This window comes from Poecilia mexicana, unplaced genomic scaffold (assembly GCF_051168715.1).
Source record: "Poecilia mexicana isolate PSO_F unplaced genomic scaffold, ASM5116871v1 scaffold_14, whole genome shotgun sequence".
NCBI lineage: Eukaryota > Metazoa > Chordata > Actinopteri > Cyprinodontiformes > Poeciliidae > Poecilia > Poecilia mexicana.
In genome coordinates this window covers 10,926,899-10,947,684 of record NW_028263383.1, presented here as the reverse complement: position 1 = coordinate 10,947,684, position 20,786 = coordinate 10,926,899, and the positions used below count along the sequence as shown (strand labels likewise).

Sequence of the window (20,786 nt, the reverse complement as noted above, 5' to 3'; positions counted from 1 at the left end):
GACTTGTTTACTGTTCAGCAAGTTTTGGAGACAATATTTTTACAAGAATTGTGTTTTTGCAACCTTTTTCCACTTAACCAAATGTTTAGCATGCAAAACTCAATTGGATTTTATTTTGGGCGGATTACTTGGGTTGTTGTCAACAATTTGTGTCAAATCCATGTCAGTAGAATTGCTATAAATATATTATTTGAGAAAAGCAATGTGTTCAGTTATTTTAGCCTCTGTTTATATGGATAAATAATCAATTAAACTTCATCCTAAGTAGTTGTTTTAAAACCTAAAAAGAACATACCATCTACAGAAATAAAGCATTAATTAAGAATTAAAGACAGTAAAAGTTTGAAGTTTTATGCCACAATCCTCTATTTGCAACAGAAACGGTAGAAGTAATAAATAAAAATGAAATAATCTAGAACTTTACTAATATATCTACCCAATATTTTAGTGTTTGAAGCACTAGTGTCTGATCTACAGTTTGAGTTTGTTATATTCTCGGTCACAAACACTATATATAGGTTGGGAGCTTTACACAGCAACAAGTTCTTGGGGAGGCTGAGGAGAAATAATTGGCATTTATCTAAGATGTTGCATTTATTAAATGCATTTGGCAAGTTCTTGAATAACTTATTACAAGTGTTTGTCTATTAAAAACATCAAAACATCTTCACTACGAAGTTTTTCTAGAAATCTTAGTATAATTGCTACAATTAGTATTATTATTATTAATGACAAATATACTGATATCAAGATTGAACTTTCAGTGCTTTGTCAACTTAGCACCGTTTTACCCACAGGATATTTCTAGTCTAGTCCTTAAGGCTGCATTTTATAGAAGTTAAAACTGAATACAATGAGGCACATCCTCACTGTGCAGATTTTTAATTGTTTCAGTAAATGTACTGTGTGATGTTTATTATGTCCCTGTGAGGAGGGTTAGAAATAACTCTTCCTCTTTTATTGTCTCCCATGTTGCATTTATCTGTCAGATCATATTCAAAATGCAACCAACAGCCTTGTGGTTGCAGTATGTTGCACTGTTTGTGTTATCCATGGGCACTGTCCCTTCTTTGAATAAAATATGTAAACCCTTTCTTTAGCAAGGGATACTGTATTAATGCATGTTATTTTTATTGCATTAAAGCAGCCCCAGAATGTGATCCAAATGGATTACTTAAACTCTGTAGAGCAGCAAGGGTATTGAAACCTTCACACATCAATAATGCAAGTTTGAGAGTGGGTCGATTCAACACTTTGCTCACCCAATCCATGTATTCTTCCTTCTCCCCATATCCCTTCAGACTTTCCTCAACACATGATGTTCTGTTTTCTAGTTTGTAATTTCAGTGTTTTTTATTTAAGTGGTTCCTAACCTTATTAGTTGCAAAACAAGAAATCCTGGCTACCTTTTATGCAAAAGATAAAGTTAAATTACAGAAAAATTGGGCAATTGTATATTTTCATTTAGGGTTCATCACAACATACATGAACATGTACTGTATATTTTTCAGTATTCTTGTTTGTAGTACTCTTACTATTTTAGTTATAAGGATTTGTGGACTTGTTTTCAGGTGATTGTAAACTAATAATACAGATTAAATTAGACTGGAACTGTTAACACCGAGAAAAGTAAGTATTAGCATTTTCATAACTCTCAAAATTAGGCTTCAAATCGTATTTAATGAAAATCTAGGGAACAAGCTACACCTGCTTGAAATGTGTGTAAACTAGTTTTAGTGAGCATAGAAAATATTCTCAGACAATCACAAACAATAGACTGTGAAATCTTTCTAACAGGTCTTGGTTTAAGGAATGTCTTTCTGTAAAGACCTAAATGCTTAACTCCCCTAAAATTTGTTAGTTGTATACAGCTGAACATATTTTGTACATGACAAGTGGCTGTAAAGAACAAAGTTAGGAAATGTTTTCTAAATATTGAGCAGATCTTTTTAAGAATAATAAGTGAAAACTTAAAGGTCAGCTTAACTACAAGCAATGAAAAAACAAGGAAGAAAGTGAAAGCAGATTTCATTCGAGAGCACACACTGGTAGGGTTGTTTTACATTGTCGATGGTACTCTCTGATGTCAGGCTTTTCATTATGCAGATCCATTCATGGTTTGTCTTTCTTCATTCTGAGGTTTGAGTGGCACTCTCTTAATTGTGTAATCCCTTGTTCTCTTGTCCTTTTCAGGATTTTAAAAAAATAGTCCTATGTACTGTTTCTCTCCCCCTTAATTACTGTTCACCTGCTGTTGGTAAAAAGGGTTAAGAGCTCTTCATTTGAAATGTTCTAACACTGTGAATAGGTTTTCAGCAACATCTAATGCTAGTGTGACTGGATTTATTTTGAAAGCACGTTTAAAAAGGCAACATATTTAGGTGGAAAAGATGCTTCTCTACTTCAGATGGTTCTAATATCTTTTTTTTTACTCAAAACATTTTAATGGTATAGTTTTTTTATTGTTTTAATAAAATGTAAAAGTACCTATCAAAGATTGGTTCTATGGTAGATCGTGGAGCAATCTGTTATCATTTTATCCTTTAACATAAAACATACTGACAAAGGTATAAATCCATTTTTATTTCTGTTACATCCCATTTAAGCTGAAGCATAATTAGTCCAAATGGATAACAAAGATATATGATTTTTGTTCTAAACTTCTATAAACACAATTAAATAGCCAGGATCAGTAATGGAACTTTCTATTAAGATTTTTCCAGCCATCTTATGATATAGAGGTTAAGAGCCTCTGATGGAAATTCCTCCAAAATCCTACAGCCTTTAGATGACAGGTTGTGCTGATTCCAGCCACTAATGAATTGGGAGATCTGTCCAAATAATGAGCAGAATATTGAAAGTGACTGTGAAACAGATTTAGAAACAACACTAATACAGAATTCATATAATTTAATGGCTGTTGGGTCTGGATGATGTATAACGCAATAACACATAAGTGCTTCATCCAACTTCCTTCTCTTTAATATTGCAAAGTACATCATAATGCATCACATCTGTATAATGTAAGCAGTCGGGCTGTTTTTGCAGCACAATGTTTATGCATTTACAGTAGACATGTTGAGAGAAGGAAATCACAACATACTGACATTGTGGTGGAGAGGAGGGGTAGTTGGGGAAGAATTTCATAGCTTTCCTCCAACAATCAATAAGCTCCTCTCGACCTTTATGTGCATCAATAATAGTATTTCTGCCTTTTGGATGAGGATGAGAGTTTTAGTTCATCCTTAGACAGGAGTATTCCTCCCCTGTAAAAGCTGCTGGCTTATAATTCAAGTGTTCAGGGGCTCAACTAAAAGTAAATATTGAGAGTAGAATGGCAGCAGAGGATCACTGAAGGGAATTGCTTGGAGATAAAAGAGAGAGAGACATCTAGCAGTGGCACACCATGCTCTCTTATTCTCCATCCTTTTTTTTCAGGAGAAAAATTGAAGGCTTTAGTAGCCAAAGTGCTCTGCCCAGACATCTTACATGACATCAGCATGCGGTGTGCGTGTAGGACTATGTGTATGTCCACCTCTGACTCATGCACAATGAACCCTCCCCACCAGTAGGTAGCCTCCCCCCAACATTAACAGCACAGTGGTTTCTCCATGTGGCAACTTGATAATGTTAGAGCTCCATCTTATGTCTGTCTCCATCCGTTTCTCTTTCTATTTATGTCACATGCTGAGGGGTGAAAGTTTGACCCACAGGTCTTATACATTCATACCCTATCTGTTTTACCCCTAGCAGCTTGGGATCTGTACTGTGATGCTCAGAAAGCACTGACCTTTTCTGGATGTGCAAGAAACACCAGCAACAACCTCCTTATTTCATGTCTGGCTCCAGGCCTGAATGACATTTTGGCCTCATGTTGTCTACATGATGCATAAGTATGAAAGGCTGCAGAAGTCCAGATAGGAATACTTGCATAAGTATCCCTCTCTTTAACTTTTTCACATGTTGCAGCTTTACAACCATAAATTTGGAGCAATGCAATGTTTAATAAATATACATGAAGGATGCTGGGTAGATACCTGGTTCCCCCTTTAATCAAAACCTGAAACATAAAGTCTAGTATGACAAAAAGTCTTTAGAAGTACCTAATTAGCAGAGTCTCTCAGTATAAATTTATCTGCGCTAGCAATGGTACAGAGGGGTTCAGAGATTTATTGGAAACCATCTATGAAATAACAGTTTCAAGGAAACCAACCAACACTTGAGACAACTCTCCTTTACAGCAGCACATAAATGTATAAAAGCTACAACTGCACATAACCCTGAAAAATCATTCATTGATGGTAAATGGCAGCGTTACTGTTTGTGAATGATACACTTCTATCATGGACAGAGAAGCTCATAATTAATGTTAAACATTTTGAGACTGACATGAATCTTTACCTTCCAGCAGCAGAACCCTGAACAGAAAACATGATACAAATTCATGGGTGGAAACAGACAAGTCAAAGTTCAGCTCTAAATCCAAATATAGATATTGAAATTTATGAACGAATGTGAAAAATTTATGGATACTTCTGTAAGGCACCAGACATCAATAAATATTTTCTAATATTATCCTATCTTTGTGTTCTAGTAGCATTTCAGTTTTAGTTCTGAGTGTAAAAGTTTTTTTGGTTTTTCTTTTTTGACAAAAAATCAAGCTGAATTAACATCAGGTGAACTTCCATACTGACCTTTTGGATGGTAGCTCATCTGTAGTAAACAAGAGACTTTTTGTTTTTTGTTTTTTTCTTCCCTATTGCATTGGTAATAACTGAATGACATGAGATTGTTTTAGGAGAAAACATTTAGCCTCATTTTGTGTCTGCTTCTAATGTGAAGTCTCCAACAATGTGCATAGGCAAGAAATAACCTTCTGCATCATTCATACAGAACAAAGCATTGATGTCCTACTCTGCCATAATGACAAAAAAGGACACTGTTGGAAGCATCCCTCTGTGACATATTTCCATTACCCTCAACTCAGTTCCCTATCTGTTCACTAAAAGACAGAACATAGGGCGGTTCTCCCCATGCACCAAATAAGTGCCGGATAGAGAGCCAGATGGGGTACAGGAAATGGAAGAAAGGAAAGTGCTTCTACACCAGCTGCTATTCTGAAAAGTGGCTACATTTATATTAGTGGGGAGAGCAGATCAAAGAGGATGAGACCATTACACACACGTGGCCTTTTCTTTTTTACGAGGCTGTGATGGGTCAGGTGGTAATGACTCCCCTTTCACATTAGAGGGTGTTGAGCGAGCCAAACCCTCTCAAAGGAATGGGTGATCAAAGAGGCTGCACGGCACTCGCTTTGTATGTTAGCAGAGTTGGACCTTTTTTGTTTGGATGTGTGTGTATACAGAAAACTTCAGCTCTAACTTGTTTTGAAGCAAGCAACTATTAAGCACAGGTGTAACTATGTACATTAACATCTTCTCAAAGTTGCTAATGTTAAAAAAGAAAGAAGGAATTAATTTCAGGAAAATAACTTTTGCCTAACTTTAGTTCTCATTCTCCTCGAGTATTGTTTTATTTTCTGAAGAAAACATTTTGGTCTTTGCTCTTGTCAAATGTTGCAGATAACATTTGACAAGAGCAACAGTTATGTCTAATTAACTGTTTATGTGGACAGGGAAAAGGCTAAGGCGTTCAGGGGTTTAGTCACACTTTAACAATAAATCAGAAGAAGCTAAACTTGATAATGAAAGAGAATGAAAACCCAAAACTCAGTCTCATAAAATTAGAAAAATGTTAAAAAGTTATAGCACATTCATAGAAAGTTAAGTGAAAGGAAAAAGTGTGGTAGGAAAGGATGCATCAGCAAAGGGGATAGCAGCATTCCTGAGAGTATTGCTGAGCAAAATCCATGAGTGAATTTTGTGGAGCTTCTCAATGGAGCTTCTCGTTTCATTTTCCAGCAGAACTCGGCACCTGCTTACACTGCCAAAGGTATTAAAAGCTTGTTCTTGGTGTTACTGTGCTTGCCTGGCCAGCAAACAATCATGACTTAAACCCGCAGAGAATCTATGGAGTATTGTCAGGAGGGAAATGAAAGACACCAGACCCAACAATGCAGATGACCTTTAAGCTGCTATCAAACCAACCTGACTCATGGCTTCACAATGCCACTTGGACTAATAACGCTGCCTCCATGCCACAATGCATTGATGAAATAATTCATGCTAAAGGAACCACTACAAAGTAATTAACGTGTGGAAATGAAGACTTTTCAGAAACCTGACTGTTCTGTTTATAATATGTTCTTTCGGATGGATGGAGGTTACTGAAAATTTGCCCTGTATTTTTATGTGTATTTGTCTGCTAGCATCAGTTTCCAAGCCAGTCTTCTGTGTAAATACAAGTGAACAGATATAAAATATGAGGCTTCATATTATCTGCAACTAAAAATTTTACAGGACCAATATAAAAATGTACTTCTATCAGTTTTCTGGTGATTCTACCCAAAAAAATCTGTTTTAAAAATATGCAATAGAAACACATTACCTCAGTGTAGGTCAAGCACAGGAAGAAACATTTAACCAAAATAAAAGTAAAAACTTTGATGACAATGGATCTAACAAATCATGTTAGCTTAAAAATATTTTTTTCTCACTTTGTCACCTTAATCATGTCAAGAGTGACCTTCAATCGTGATGCCTCGTCTGTCTGGAAAAAAAAATAATCAAGTGCAGTTCTACAATTTCAACACTAAGAGGCGCACTTGTATGAAACTTAATCTCCGATGTTCAGACACGCAACACCAACATTCATCCACTGTCTGCGCTCCTTGAGAAACAGTTACGACAAACCTTCTACATCAGGAAATAAGTAAACAAAAAATACGTCTTGATCAAGAAATGTTCCTTCAGACACATTAAAAGATGGGTTAATGTAATCTTCAAATATTGATTTTTATAAAGATGGTGATTCTTGGAATGATAATTTCTCCGCTTCACAAATCTAAGTGCAAAATTTAAAATAAAACATCTCTCTTTATGAAGAAGTTCTAACGGATCAGCAAAAATAAAGTCATGACATCATTCTTGCAACTTTAATGGCCCTTGTAGTCTGGAAGCGGTCAGGTCAGTGTCACGTAAGTTCCCCCAACGGAGGGTTTCCCCATTGCGCTTTGAGGGAGGAGGGAGGGACGGGGGGTGTCTCCCTCAGGAGGCGATTACAACGGGCACCAGTTTCTTGAAATTATAAATGTTGTTGGTTTTCTTACCATGTTGACTTCTGATACCATGTCTATGCTGGCTATGTCTATATTCATTCCCACTCCGACTGGAGGACCTGGGACAGATGAAAAACACAGTAAGCATCAGAAAACAGCAGGAGTTACCACCAAAAGGAATCAAATGATTGACTTTCATCAGTAGAAAGAGTTTAAAATAGGTGTGTAATGGGAACACAGATTAACACTTGTAAATTTAGCTGTTGTCAGGCGGATGATTAGTTCACAGCTCACGCCAGGGTTAGGATTAGATGCGCCGACCTGCAATCAAAGTGTCTTCCACACATTAAATCACAATCCCTCCAAATATGCATTTAAGATATTAAAAAGAAATCAACACGGAGATGACTGACACGTTTTCATTCTTTATTTTATTTTATTTTATTTTTTATTTTTAGTATTTTTGTGTTATTGATGTCTGAGTATATGTTACTCATTTAAGCCAGCATTAAGGCAGGATGTTTCAACTTCTCATCAGACTGTATCATGTAGATTGTCTAGGAATGTTTTATCATTAAAATTCTTAGATTAGTGATACAAGTACTTTCGGGAATTGCAAACCAAGTTGGACTAATAACGCTGTACTACTCCCGCCTGGCAACGCTCAAACTGGAACAACATGTTTGTAATGGACCTAATTACCTCCGAAATCTGGCCTCAGTCGTATATCATAACCTTTTAACAGTCTGTCCACCGTTTCTTTGACCAAAGGCATATTGCTAGGGTCATTTACACTGGCACTATAGGAGGAAGAAAAGAAAGAGAAAGCAGAGAGCAGAGCTTTAGAGACGGAGAACTGCTGTGCAATACATGCCAATCGTTTTGCATCCCGCTTGTGAGACAGTCACACTTAGTAAAATGAGTGGAGCATCCTCCGACCCCCTTTCACTCACCTTTGAGCGCGCATCACAGCTGCCATGAAGAAGATTAACAAGACACACGTCGTCCTCATCCCTCTTGCGCTTACGGCTGCAATTTTAAAATTATATGGTTTTCGGTTTCTTTTAGTGAAGACTTGACGAGGTCTAAGTTGTTCTCGCCAGTGCAGTAATTCCAATTCCGGGCGCATGCGTGTTTCAGATCACAACATCAAGAAGCAGCAGCGGTGCTGCTGTTGATGCCAATGGCAGATCCAAACAAGAAAGAATTTAAAGGAGAATCATGACTCCGTGTTACCCAAAAGGACAAGGGGTCTTCCCATATTTAAGTTCGGTTTTAAGTGTTTAAGAAAAAAAGGGGGGAGAGGGGTGTGAGGGACTGTAAGAAAAAAGTTTAGGAAAAAAGTGAGGAAATGTGGGTGGGGTGTTCTCTTTCCATTCGCTGTTCCTGAACCTGACGTTCAGCTGACACTGAACAAGTCCTGCAACCCTGCTTCCTCCAGCAGAGTTACTGGAGCACCGGGGTGGGGAGACCCGACAAAACAACCCCAACTGAAAAACATGAAATCTATCTATCTATCTATCTATCTATCTATCTATCTATCTATCTATCTATCTATCTATCTATCTATCTATCTATCTATCTATCTATCTATCTATCTATCTATCTAATACCTGCTGCTAAAGAAACCCATCCAGTTGCTCTGTCCATGGTGCTGAATGCGCCTCCAACCTCACTCCCCAACACACACTTCACAGTGCCACAGTGCCTCTTGTGAAAAAATGTAGTAAACTTCGGGGTCTCATGCTACAAATGATTCTCTGTACCAACATTTGCCCACGCATCGATCTCAACTCATCCGGGTTTCTGATGAGAGGAGAGCCTTAATGCCCAGGGAAGCGCAGTGTCCATGCAGCGCCTCGGGGCTGATGGAGCATGAGCCGGTTCCTCCGGAGCTGTTTTTTTCACAGCCATGCACGCTCGTTGCTGGCTGGCTCCATGCACTGCTAAGCAGGATGAGCTCCGCTGTGTGAACTTGGACACAAATCGTCATGGATATGGTATCATCAGAGCTGGAAGTTAGAGGAATGAGCTCATTATAAAGTCAAAGAAGGAAGCATAATCTGCAGGGTGTTCTGAACTGTAAATGCATAATTAATGACTTTATTTATCTCTAGACTGCTGATTTCTTCATCTCATGAATTTGGAATCCAGTCCTTTTTCAATATGATCAAGAACAATTCTGAACTTAGTTTGACCTAAAGCTTCTATTAAAATGTGTAAAAGTGCAAAAATACTGAGTTAAAAAAAGATAAACATAAATTAGCATCTTATATACATCTGAACTAATAAAATTAATATATGCATAGGTTATTTTTATCAGATAAAACAGATGAACATTCTGTACTGAATACAGTATCAAACTAGAAAGTTTAATGTAGTTTATTTTGATTATGTGTGATTGTCCAAAACAAAGTTTGGCTTTTGAAGTGGGAGAAAAAGAGGAACAAGATTAAAAATAAAAATAAAACCTGAAAAACAAATGTGACATACAATTGTATCGAACTTTGTTCACTGTGATGACTGAATGAAATTCAGGTCACCATATCAACTTGAGAAGCCCCGATCCATTAAAACAAACAACCCTGTGAATGGAGAACAGAGGGGCAACCAAAGGACATAACTAAGTCAAATGCCTTCATTAAATCCATAGTTGATTAAGCTTCAAATACAACTCTAAACAGGTGGGTTTTTAGTTGAGATTTAAAAGAAGTCAGTGTTTCAACTAATAAGATGGAACAGATAAAACAATAGGTACTGATGTATTCAGTGGTTTAATATTTCCAAAATGTATCTAGCTCTGCTATCTGTTGTGTTTTTCTGCATCTCTCCAGGAAGAGGAATATAATAGATTTTATGAGCCCCTTAATAAAACACCACACTTTTCAGACAGTGTGTGCCTCTTTTGCTGAATTGGAAAAAAAAAAAAAAAGCTTTTTTAATGCTGGAAATAAACTTAGTAAACAGCATCATAAATTGATGAAGAAATGTGTTGAGAAGGGCCTGAATACACAGATAACAGATGTCTGACCAGTCATCCAGGCTTCAGTCAGGAGTGTTTTTTTCTGTTTTCTTGTTCTGAGATGTAATTTTAAAACTTTTTTAAACATAGTAAAAGTAGTCGATGATTAACATTTTGTTGTTTAGGTGGGAATGACATTAAATGTTAAAATGATTTGATTTTAAGCAAGAGAAAGACATGAAGTCACCTTGTTTTTAAAAAGACACAAATTCACAGCTCCAAAGTTAGTTCTTCAGAACAGAAAAGTCAGAATTCAAATTACCGTATTTATTTTTTAGCGTGTGTTTTAAAACAAAGTTTAGCAACAAATGGGATCAGACTGTCAGATAGCCTGATTAATTCTACCATGTGTGTAAATTTCTGAAAGATGCATTCGGTTACCAAGAAATATTTTTAAGACATGTAATAGTCTTTACCATTTATTTAGTGGTAAGCTAACAAGACCATAACAATCAATAGCAATTGGCTTTTACTTATTGATACATAACCAGCATGTACAGAATGACCGCGCTACGAAAAGAGGGTGAATTGCCATGCAGTGCTTGATAAACCTTTACTTCATGCTGTCTTACTGTGGAGCTTGCACCTGGTCTGCTCTCAGCAGGTAACACCTCCCATGGATTGGCAGGCTGATATCTACCCAGGACTGTGTTGATAGACTGGCAGCATGCCAGAGCACATGGCCCAGATAAAGTACAGTAATTGCCTCCTTGTTTCACCTATCTGTACCAGAGCTTAAAATGATCTGCATCATACATTATATACATAGTTTATTACACCACTCAGACATATTGAGTATGTTTTTGGATGTATATATGTGGAATAATCAGACACAATTTGTCTGCTTTTGCCTTCTCGTTTGCCTATAATTAAAACATCTCTGTGTATTTCTCTTTTATGCATGGTGTAATTACAGCATTGACACTGCTGATTAAAACTGCCTAACTCAGCAGGGGAGCTTTCATATTTACAGGCCTGCCTTCCATTAACTTGTTTTTATTTTTTTTTATTTTTTTTTTTAGTATCTGACCCAACACTACATTAATAGAGTGGATACATCCTTCGACTCTAAATGGTAAAACAAATGTGCGACTAAATTGATAAAATCAGATTTTTGGTTTAAAGTGACACTATCTTTTTGTTTATATCCATTTTTATATTGTACACCTTGATTTTATGGCTCACTAAAATTAGGAATGTGAACCACCGTTAATATACATCCAAAAAGATACTCAATATATCTGAGTGGTATAATTTACCACAGAAAAATCTATATGCTTATTGTAAAGTTAATGGAAACAAATGTCAAATTGTTCCTCATAAAGTGAAGTTAGGAACTTCTTGTTTGGTTCAATAGTTTCTGGGACATATGAGCTTTGTTCAGTAAAACCATGATCACTCTGCATCACTGATACCTGTGAAAGAGATCAACAGAAACTTGTGGGAAAAATGACTTGAACAAGAATTTCCTCAGAAATTGACATTCATCTGCAGCTATTACTAGTTGCTACAAAAATACACCACTCAGAAGGAAACAACCAATCAGAGGCAGGAGGAGGGTTATAGCACTGTTAATAACTCTGGTGCTCACCTCCCCTCCTGCTTGCTCTTTGCTAAGCTGCACCTGGTTCACCAAAACATAGGTTGCCACAAATGCTAAGGCCAGTTAGCATAGCCACCAATGATAAATGATTTTTCTGTACCTGTAAGTTGTTTTTACAGTGCTAAAACCTTCCTTCTGGCTCTGATTGGCTGTTTTTGACTGTAGCGGTGCATTTTTGCAGATGGCATTAGTAGCACTGGGAGGAGGAGCAGGAGCTCAATTTTTTTCACATTAACTGACTCACAGTATATTGTGACGACATGGTGACAGTTTTAATAAATATGGAAAAACATATTTTTGTAAAAGTTGTACCGCAGCTGTAACCCATTTTAACAAATGTTAAATATTAAAGGGGTTTTTATACATCCATTTTGCTGAAGTACTGATCATGAATATTATATTATCCCTAAGTGATGGCACAAACTGCTTGAGCCTCACTTTTTGCAGTCCAATCTTACTGAGGAACACAACATTTTAGGTATCCATTCGAAAGCTGTTATTAACCCTTTATTTCCTCATATCCTTTAAGTTTTCATGGCAACAGTTTTGACCTCTTAATCACAGTTAAACAAACAAATTCCATCAACTACCTTCCTTATGCCTCATTACCTTACTACTACCAGAGGAGGCGCCACTTGCTTTTTTTTCAAGGTTGTAACGTCCTTACCCATCTGACCAATACCAAAACCATGGACTGCTGGCTAACTCTGTTTCTTTTCATCTCTCTCTCAGTTGTTCACCCTGCCCCTGACAGACGCTGGCCAGCTCTGCCAGAACTGCTGACTCGAGTCCAGGTTGAGTGTCAGCTTTAGCCACAGTTGGATGGAAGGAAAGATGGAGGGACTGATAGAAAAGGGAAACGAAAGGAAGGATTATTGGACAACTTCTGCCAAACGACCCTATTTTGGTGTCTTGGCATCAAAAGCGGTGATTAGACTGTGACACAGGATGACAACGCAGTGGTTGGCCTCTGCTCTTGCTGTTCCTCCAAACCACCTGCAGATTACAAAGATCAAGAGCTCCCATGATGCAGTGAAGCTGACATTCAAAGAGATCCTAAGGGATTACAATTTTATAAACACTGGAGACTTGTTCATTTATAATAGATGGTATGTTGACAGTACAAAAACATCAGCTTTCAGACTCTATTTATGCAGCTATTTGTCAAGTAAAAGAAAATTCAAATGAAGCAATACTCCTGAAAATAAGCATCTGCTTAATCAGATCACATCAGTGTGAAAATACAGTTCTGTTTAGTCTGCCAAGTACTACCTCTGCAGGCTCCTTGACTTTAAGTTAACATTGATGTTTTTTTTTCCAGAGTGGGTAACCATAGAGACTGGATAGTGACATTCTATTCATACATGGGCTAAAAGAGGAAATTCAAATCCACTGCAATGTTTTAAAATGTCAGCACTTTATTTTCACAGGATGAAGGATTTTTCTTAATTTTAGGAAGAAAAACAGTCATCAACAAAACAACATGTTTAGGTGTCTGATAGTTTTAGTAGGTTTTCTGTATTGCCAGTAGCTTTTACTAATTTGTTTGATAGTCATTGAGATCCGAGTTGTTAATGTTTTCAACTGTGATTGGAAACAAAATTCATGTTCAACCCTTTTTTTTCTCTAACATTTTTTTAAATGGTAGACCAAACAGATTCAGTTCAGCTATGGCCCCATAACAAATCCAGCCTTTCAAGCTGCAACTAGACAAATACAGAAGATAGTGAGAGGAGGGGAAAAGGTCATAAGAATTTGTCTTCATCACCCTCCTTGTTTGGGATCTGTTAGAGAGGCTGTAGGCATGGATTCTTTACACACACAGGCAAATGGTTCTGAAACATCAGTAGGATGTTGCTCATTGCTACACAGGAGTCTGATTTGAGCCACTTAAACATGAAAGTGCTGATAAGATTAAATTACTGCTCTTATTGTGTCCGGTGAATTTGTTCATGATTGGGTTGTTTTTGCACTGTTACCTTGCATCAGCTGGGCTGCATGAGTTCTCTCTGGGTATACTGGATTCCTCTCATTGTCCAAAAACATGACTAGCAGGTCAACTGTATATTCCAAATGGCAAACTATGAGTATGAATGTGGGTTTGAACATTCAAATGGTCAACCGTTTTCTAAAAATAAAATGTTCTTTGAATTAATGGCTGGCTTGTTCTTGCATGGTAAGATTGTTCCTGATGTCAAATGCAGGTGTTGTAGCGTAGCATTTGAAGTAGGCAGAGATTCTGCAGTACTGCTGTTGAAATGCAGCTGAGGAAATTAAGTCTAACATTTTCTAATAATTAATTTTAAATGATCCCTAGACAATTCTTCAAATTACTTGAGTTGTCTATTACAGTGTGAGTTACACAGATAAGATATTTGTGAATATAAGATATTCACAAGTCAATTTACTTATTTCTTTTATTATATTTGCCTCACTGACTCCCAAAACAGTATCTCAAAATTGCTGTTGCAACTTTAGACCTTTTTGTTCACTTCATAGTGATTGAAGCTCATTCTGAACTTTTAGCTTGGTTCTAACTTCATGTTTTGCATGACATTTGGTTCAAGTCATTTTACTGGCTGTGACCTGAACATTTGTTCTATTTTTCAATTTTGTGAACACACTCGGTTCTTAATAGTCTTGAAACACACTCAAACTCAAATTGCACCATGCATGCTGAGTTTCTTCTACTCTAAGTGGTTACCATAGATACCACATGGTGAGGCTCATAAAGTACAGTGGGTCCATCTCATGTGGGAGAAATCATGTATTTATAGAAGCATTGTGGTGTGGCCAGAATTGGGTGTAGACAATGCTCTTCTTTTTAGTAATAACCAGAAATAAAATACACAATGTGAAAAATTGATACTGAGTCAAGAGTTATTTTGGATTTTGTTTGACTATTTACATCACAATAATTCAGAAACAGGTGACATTAAACCTGTCCATGGAGTGGAAAAAAAACAAACATAACTTGAACAAGCATCTCGTATTTCTTCATTTGTCCTTTCTATGCTTTTGCGTCTACTTTTGCATGCAGCTTCTTTTGTGTGCTACCTTGAAAGGGTCAGCAGGTTTAGAAAACTTTCTTGCAGTCATCTGCAAGCTATGCAGCCTTGCAGTTTTGTTTTGTGTGTTAAGTAGAATCAAACACAGAAGGCATATCATGACTTCTTTAATTAAAACCATTGTTTGTTGAGTAATGAACTCATTAACAAACTCCTGCTGATGCGTTTTTTTATCTTCTCCAAAACCCAGTGGATTTCGAAGTATGTTTCCTTATCTTACAAGTAATTGTACTTCTTAAAATGACATAATTGAATTGCTTCCCACATCCCTGGCATATGAGGTGCATTGTTCTCATGGAATGGGGCATTCATAATTGCAATCCATCATAATCACTGGGCTTTTCTCATCTCACTTCAAAGCTCCAGTCCAACACATTGTTACAGTGTTTTATATTTTGCAGAAATATTATCTGCAGGAGGTAATGACCCCCCATTATTTAGAATTATTCACTGAACTGGGTTTTTAAAAACCTAATGACCATTTACAATGGAAGCCTGAACCGCACCAAAAGGAAGTAGTGAAATATCAAGACTGCGCTTGGTGTAGCAGGATAATCAATAAAGCCGGAGCTCACTGTTACTGCTACTAGCTTTCAGGATCTAGACTTAATGTCTAACAACCTGCACTTAGCCGCCTCCCAATACAGTCAGTCAAAACATTTACTTCTCCTTTCCTTGCACCACTTACTGTGGAGGTTTGATGCCTGACAGAGCATGGTCCAGGATGGAGTGTCCAGATTGCCATTGATCCAGTCAGGAAGTCAAGTATTGGATTCTTGTAGTTGTCTGTACTTTAGATTACCACAGAGGAAACACTTACTAGTCTTTTAGAAATCAGCCACTTAACAAACCAGTCAACCAGGCAATCAGAAAGACTACAGTGACTTGCAAAATAGTCATACGCATTGAACGTTTTATATTTTGGCGCATTGCAATCTTAAACTTTAATTTTATTTATTATGATTTTATGTGAAATACCAACACAAACTCTGAAGTACTAGGAAAGTGATACATGTATTTTTTATTTTTTCACTTTAGCAATTTTAAGTTCGTCTCTACCAGTTTTGCATATTAAAATAATTGCAGATAAAGCTCAAGACTCTCAGCTGGATTTAGGTTTGAACTTTGAATAGACCTTGCCAGCACATCCATATGCTTTAAACTGCATTTTTCTATTGTGGTTCCTGGTGTGTTGTTAGGGTTGATGTCAAGCTAGGAGGTGAAACTCTTCCACAGTTTTTGCACTCTTTAATATGATTTTTAAAATGTGTTCTCAGTTCCCTAAATTGAATTTGGCTGACTTTAAAATTGATGTCATATATGTCTATCATTTAATAATGGTTTTGCTCTTAAAACACTTCAATAAAGAGACTTCAGACAATTCTTGAACTTACGTTTATGGACTGACCAGAACTTTGAGAATTTTATTAAATTTCTTTACAGCTTTATTTTTGATTGTTTGGATTGTTTTTTCACTATTCTCTCTCTCTCAAAAAAAAAAAAACACCAGGGAAAGGACCTGTATTTATTCTGAGATTAAATAACCCACAAATCACAAATGGACTCTGTTTGCTAAATATGTGACTTAAGAATCAAGTTGGTTTCACTGGATATTATGTTGGAGCATCAAAAGAAGAAAATATATGGAAATGAGACACATTCCTGATTTTAATTTGTAAAAACATTTTGTAAACCATGTGTCAGTTTCCTTCCACCTCACAGTAATGCACTATGTGGCTTTGGGCTGTCACAAAACAATCACAATTATATGCAAAGAAGTCTGTGGTTGCAATGTGAGAAATATGAAAAATTTAAAGGTGTATGAACACCTTTGCAAGAAACTGTAAATTTGCATGTGTGGGAAAGAAACTGACAGGTGGATGTGTCAGTTTATTTCCTCTACATGCAAATTTACAGTGGGACATTTAAGTAGGTTAGATACCTGTATAATATGTACCATGTGTGGGAGCAAGCATAGTGTTGTAGCTTCTGGCAAACCCATTCAGCCAAGTAACGTGTCTAAAGTATTTCATTCTAAAGAATAAAGTACATTAATATCTAAACAAGCATTTTATTACCATCGTTGTGGGTGTGTCCATAGCAACATAAAATCATCTACTATGGATTAAGGGATTACAGCAACAATTGGTATCATGCAACACTGTGTGTGTTTGTGTTTTTCCCTTATTCATGTGAACCCATCAGTTATCAAACCCATTTCAGAAACACATGAAGCATATTCAATCCATGAGAAACAGGCGAAATGAGATTTTCTCCAAGCCCAAGGATCATCCACAATCCCATTCTGTGGCACAAAAACAAATGAGACCAGAAGCCTGTCATGGGCAGCACACTGTGATGGGACGGACGATCCAATGCGATCAAGATGATAAAAACACCAAGGTCAGAGGACACTGTCAACCATCCAAAAGAGATTCAAAAATTGACACTAATCTACTTCTAATAAAAATTCCTACTGCAATTCCTGTAATATGACAATAACTATAACTTCTGGATTGTGGTTTCGACATAAATTTAGGAAACATTTTTAACTGCTGGCATGCCTAATATGTCAACTGGCAAGTTAATGTTGTTTACACATTGCACCGTATAAGCCTGTTTCATCACAACTCCTTTGAACACATGTCTATGCTGTGAACTGTATAAAACCCAAACATTGTTTAAAACCTAAGAGGCAATTTAAATCATTAAACCAGATCCACCCATGATGTTTAATCTAATTCTGTCATATGCAAATATAATCCGCCATTGTTTGCATTTTATTCAAGTATTATTTTAAGGTCATTGTGTAAGTTATGGCTTAAGGAGAAAAGAAGACAAGAGTTGGGGGATTTTATTGCGCAATCAGTCTTCACATTTTCATTCTGCCACAGCAAAATCCTATATTTTTCTCCCTTATATGAATTATTGATGCTATGACTATGATATCCCTTATAATGAAAAAGTAATGCATAGCTAAAAGACAGAATGTATTCTAGGTCATTGATCACTCAAGACACAAGGCTACAGAAACTTGCTAACATTGTACAGAGAACATGTGATGCTCCTTTTTTCTCTGTTTCAGGAAATCTGCTCTTTTCTGCTCCAGGTTGAAGTTTTGCTTACTGAAGGTGTTGTGATTAATCTTCTTCCTCATTATTTGTGGAAGTGCAATAAATGTCAGTCAAGAACAGTGTTATTTAGGTTTTTTAACCTTTGATTTTTTTAACCAAACTGCTAAACTGGGTTGTGTATTTAACAGTTAGGTACAGATGCTTAACTGGTTGTTGACTCACAGTAAATTATTAAGAATATTAATATAGCTAAAAACTATAGTGTGAAACAACAGATTAAAGCTTGACTTTATTTTGGAGTTGTACATTTTCCCCTTGAAATAAAGTAAATGAATCGACAATGCATTCAAACATCTCTGCATGGTAAAGAGAATTATCTGGAGTTCACACAGATCATCACAATTTAGAAGAAAGGATGTGAGTGAGTTTGAACAGCAAGAGCGCCTCGGCTTATTATTTTAGAAACTGCTGATGCACAGGGATTTCCACTCACAACCATCTCCGTTTTACAATGGTTCAAAAAGAGAAAATATCCAGTGAAAAGTTTGTGCTAATGTAAGAGGACAGTGAACAGAATTGCTTGTCTGGCTGATGACGTAGTTCTACATAAACTTAATCACTTGCTGCATCAATGCCACTAGACCCTGAAGCAGAACCACACAGCATGCCACTGCTGTTAGCTCAGAACAGAAAGCTAAGACTTCAGTTAACAGCAGCTCACCAAACTAATAACAGATTAGAAAAAACATAGCCTGGTTTGATGAGTCTAATTTTCAGCTGTTGACTTAACATTAATGTGTGGATCCATCCTGCTCTGTGTAGATGGTTCTGGCTGGTGGTGTGGTTAAGATCATATTTTCTTTCCACACATTGAACCCATAGTACAAGTTTGTTGAAATATTGACTTTGATCACATTGTTCTTGTTATGAACCAGAACAATATAATGGACCACCAAAGTAAAGCTCAGGTCAAGTTTCTAGAAAGAGCTTACCGTGCTTCCATGATCTCAGCCTTTAGTTGGTTGTACTTAAATGAAATACCTTGTGGTGGAAAATTACATTTATTTAGAGTAATGTTGGTAGAGGAAGTGTCTGTGTGTGTGTTTGTGTTTCATTTGTGCAAGAACTGCCATTGGCTGTGGTGGCTAATGGTAGCTCCAAAGCTGTGATGTGTGATGAGTTTCATGGTGAGGCACTGACTCCTCTGGAGTATATATAAAAATATAAAATAAAAGCTTATTTGTATATTTTAACTTCAATTTAAACAGCTATAAAGTATGCATTAATCAATTTCATACTGTTGAACAATATGATAAGACTGTATTTTTCTGGTTGTTTATAGTTTGTTTTTCTTCCATGCATAAGAGCAACTGGTAACTGTGCGGTTGGGGCTCAGCATCGCCCCCTATCAGTGTGGTACAATACTTTCTGCCTCACCCAACTAGAGTTCAGGCACAGCGCTACATTACTTCACTACTACCATTTATTTTAACAGGCAATGCACAAATTCAATAATTTAAAACATAAACATTTCGAAATAATGCAGAAAACTAATTCAAAGAACTGTCAAGTGGACAGATTGATTTCCTCCTATTGTTAGTATTTAACATGATGACATGTGAGGCTTCCCCTGACTGGACGTCACAGTTTCAAAGCCCCCAGTCACGTTTTCTTTGGGGCCCCACATAGCTAAAAAACGGCTCTGGTGCCTGAACAGACAACAATGCTGGTCTCTGCTGAAAGCAAATCAAAGAACACAATGGAATAAAAGGAAGGACTCATTTATTCAGCTGTGTTGAGGTTACACTCACAAAAAATGTACTTTGTGGTAATTCCTCAGTTTGGTTGGAAGCTGTGTCTAAAAAACACAGCATTGTCCCCTTGCTCCTGGTCTGTGGAGTTTCATAGTGCACTAAATGTACCTACCACCCACTCCACTCAACCACAGAACCACCATGTGAATCATACTTTTCTAAATTTTCATGTTTTTTTTTTTTTTCTTGTCTTTTTGGTTTTGCTTCTCTTTCATGTAAAGGGCAGGCATACAGTATAAAGGCTGAGAGGCAGCAGTAGTGCGTACAGAAATTACACTGTTTAGCAAAGGGGCTTTAGAATGACTTCGGTTGAAATTGTTCCTGCAGTAGACATGTAAGATCTCCTTCACATTTCCCTCCTCTCGGTTTCTTCCCAGCGCTTCGTTCTTTCCAACCTTCTTAATCAAAATGGCAATAACCATCATTTCCTTCAATTGTACGCACTACCGATTTCTGTTCCACTAACACTCGAAACCTGTGTGTCTCCTATAAAAAAATAAATAAAAATAATGATAATAATAATAAAGTAAAAACTCAAAAATCCACCCCCCTTTCTCGCTCCCCTGTTACTCCCCCTCCTCTTCACTCTCTTGAAAACTCTTTAGGCTTTTCCAGCTGAGCAGTTCAGGCTGAGGCGGGCGCAACCGCACTAGAGGGAAAGTCAAGTCGTGCTGGACTGGCGCGATCTCCTCGCACTGTTTCCAAATAAAAGGAAGGACTCAAATCCGCAAACAATCATGCTTCTAAAATAATGCAACATGTCGATCGGGTCTTTGCGAGGCATGGCTTTCGTTTTAACGAGCTTGTTCCTGTTTTGGTAAGTGTGGCAACTCTTTCTCTGCATTGTTGGCTGACTTCTTTACGCATGGCAACGCAGTCATATTGTGCACAAAGATACTGTGCACTCTTGCTATGATTTAATAGCTAATTGAATGATCTGTGTGTGTTGATCTACTTTCAGTGCGAGTACTGTTTGTGAGACGCAACACAGTGAAACCAGTATTTATTTGGATAATATCACACGTATA

General features: G+C 37.0%; 1 protein-coding gene across 1 annotated transcript in view; it reads right to left on the bottom strand.

Moving 5' to 3' along the window:
• The window catches only part of gabrb2b (gamma-aminobutyric acid type A receptor subunit beta2b), a 47,529-nt gene extending 28,582 nt beyond the window's left edge, over nucleotides 1–18,947 (bottom strand). The window contains exons 1-4 of the mRNA XM_088012608.1: nucleotides 18,937–18,947; nucleotides 8,131–8,206; nucleotides 7,880–8,069; nucleotides 7,229–7,296 (exon numbers count right to left, since the gene is read on the bottom strand). Coding sequence (XP_087868734.1) covers nucleotides 7,229–7,296; nucleotides 7,880–8,069; nucleotides 8,131–8,206; nucleotides 18,937–18,947 — 345 coding nt within the window. The remainder of the gene's footprint in view (nucleotides 1–7,228; nucleotides 7,297–7,879; nucleotides 8,070–8,130; nucleotides 8,207–18,936) is intronic.
• Between the last annotated feature and the right edge of the window lie 1,839 nt (nucleotides 18,948–20,786).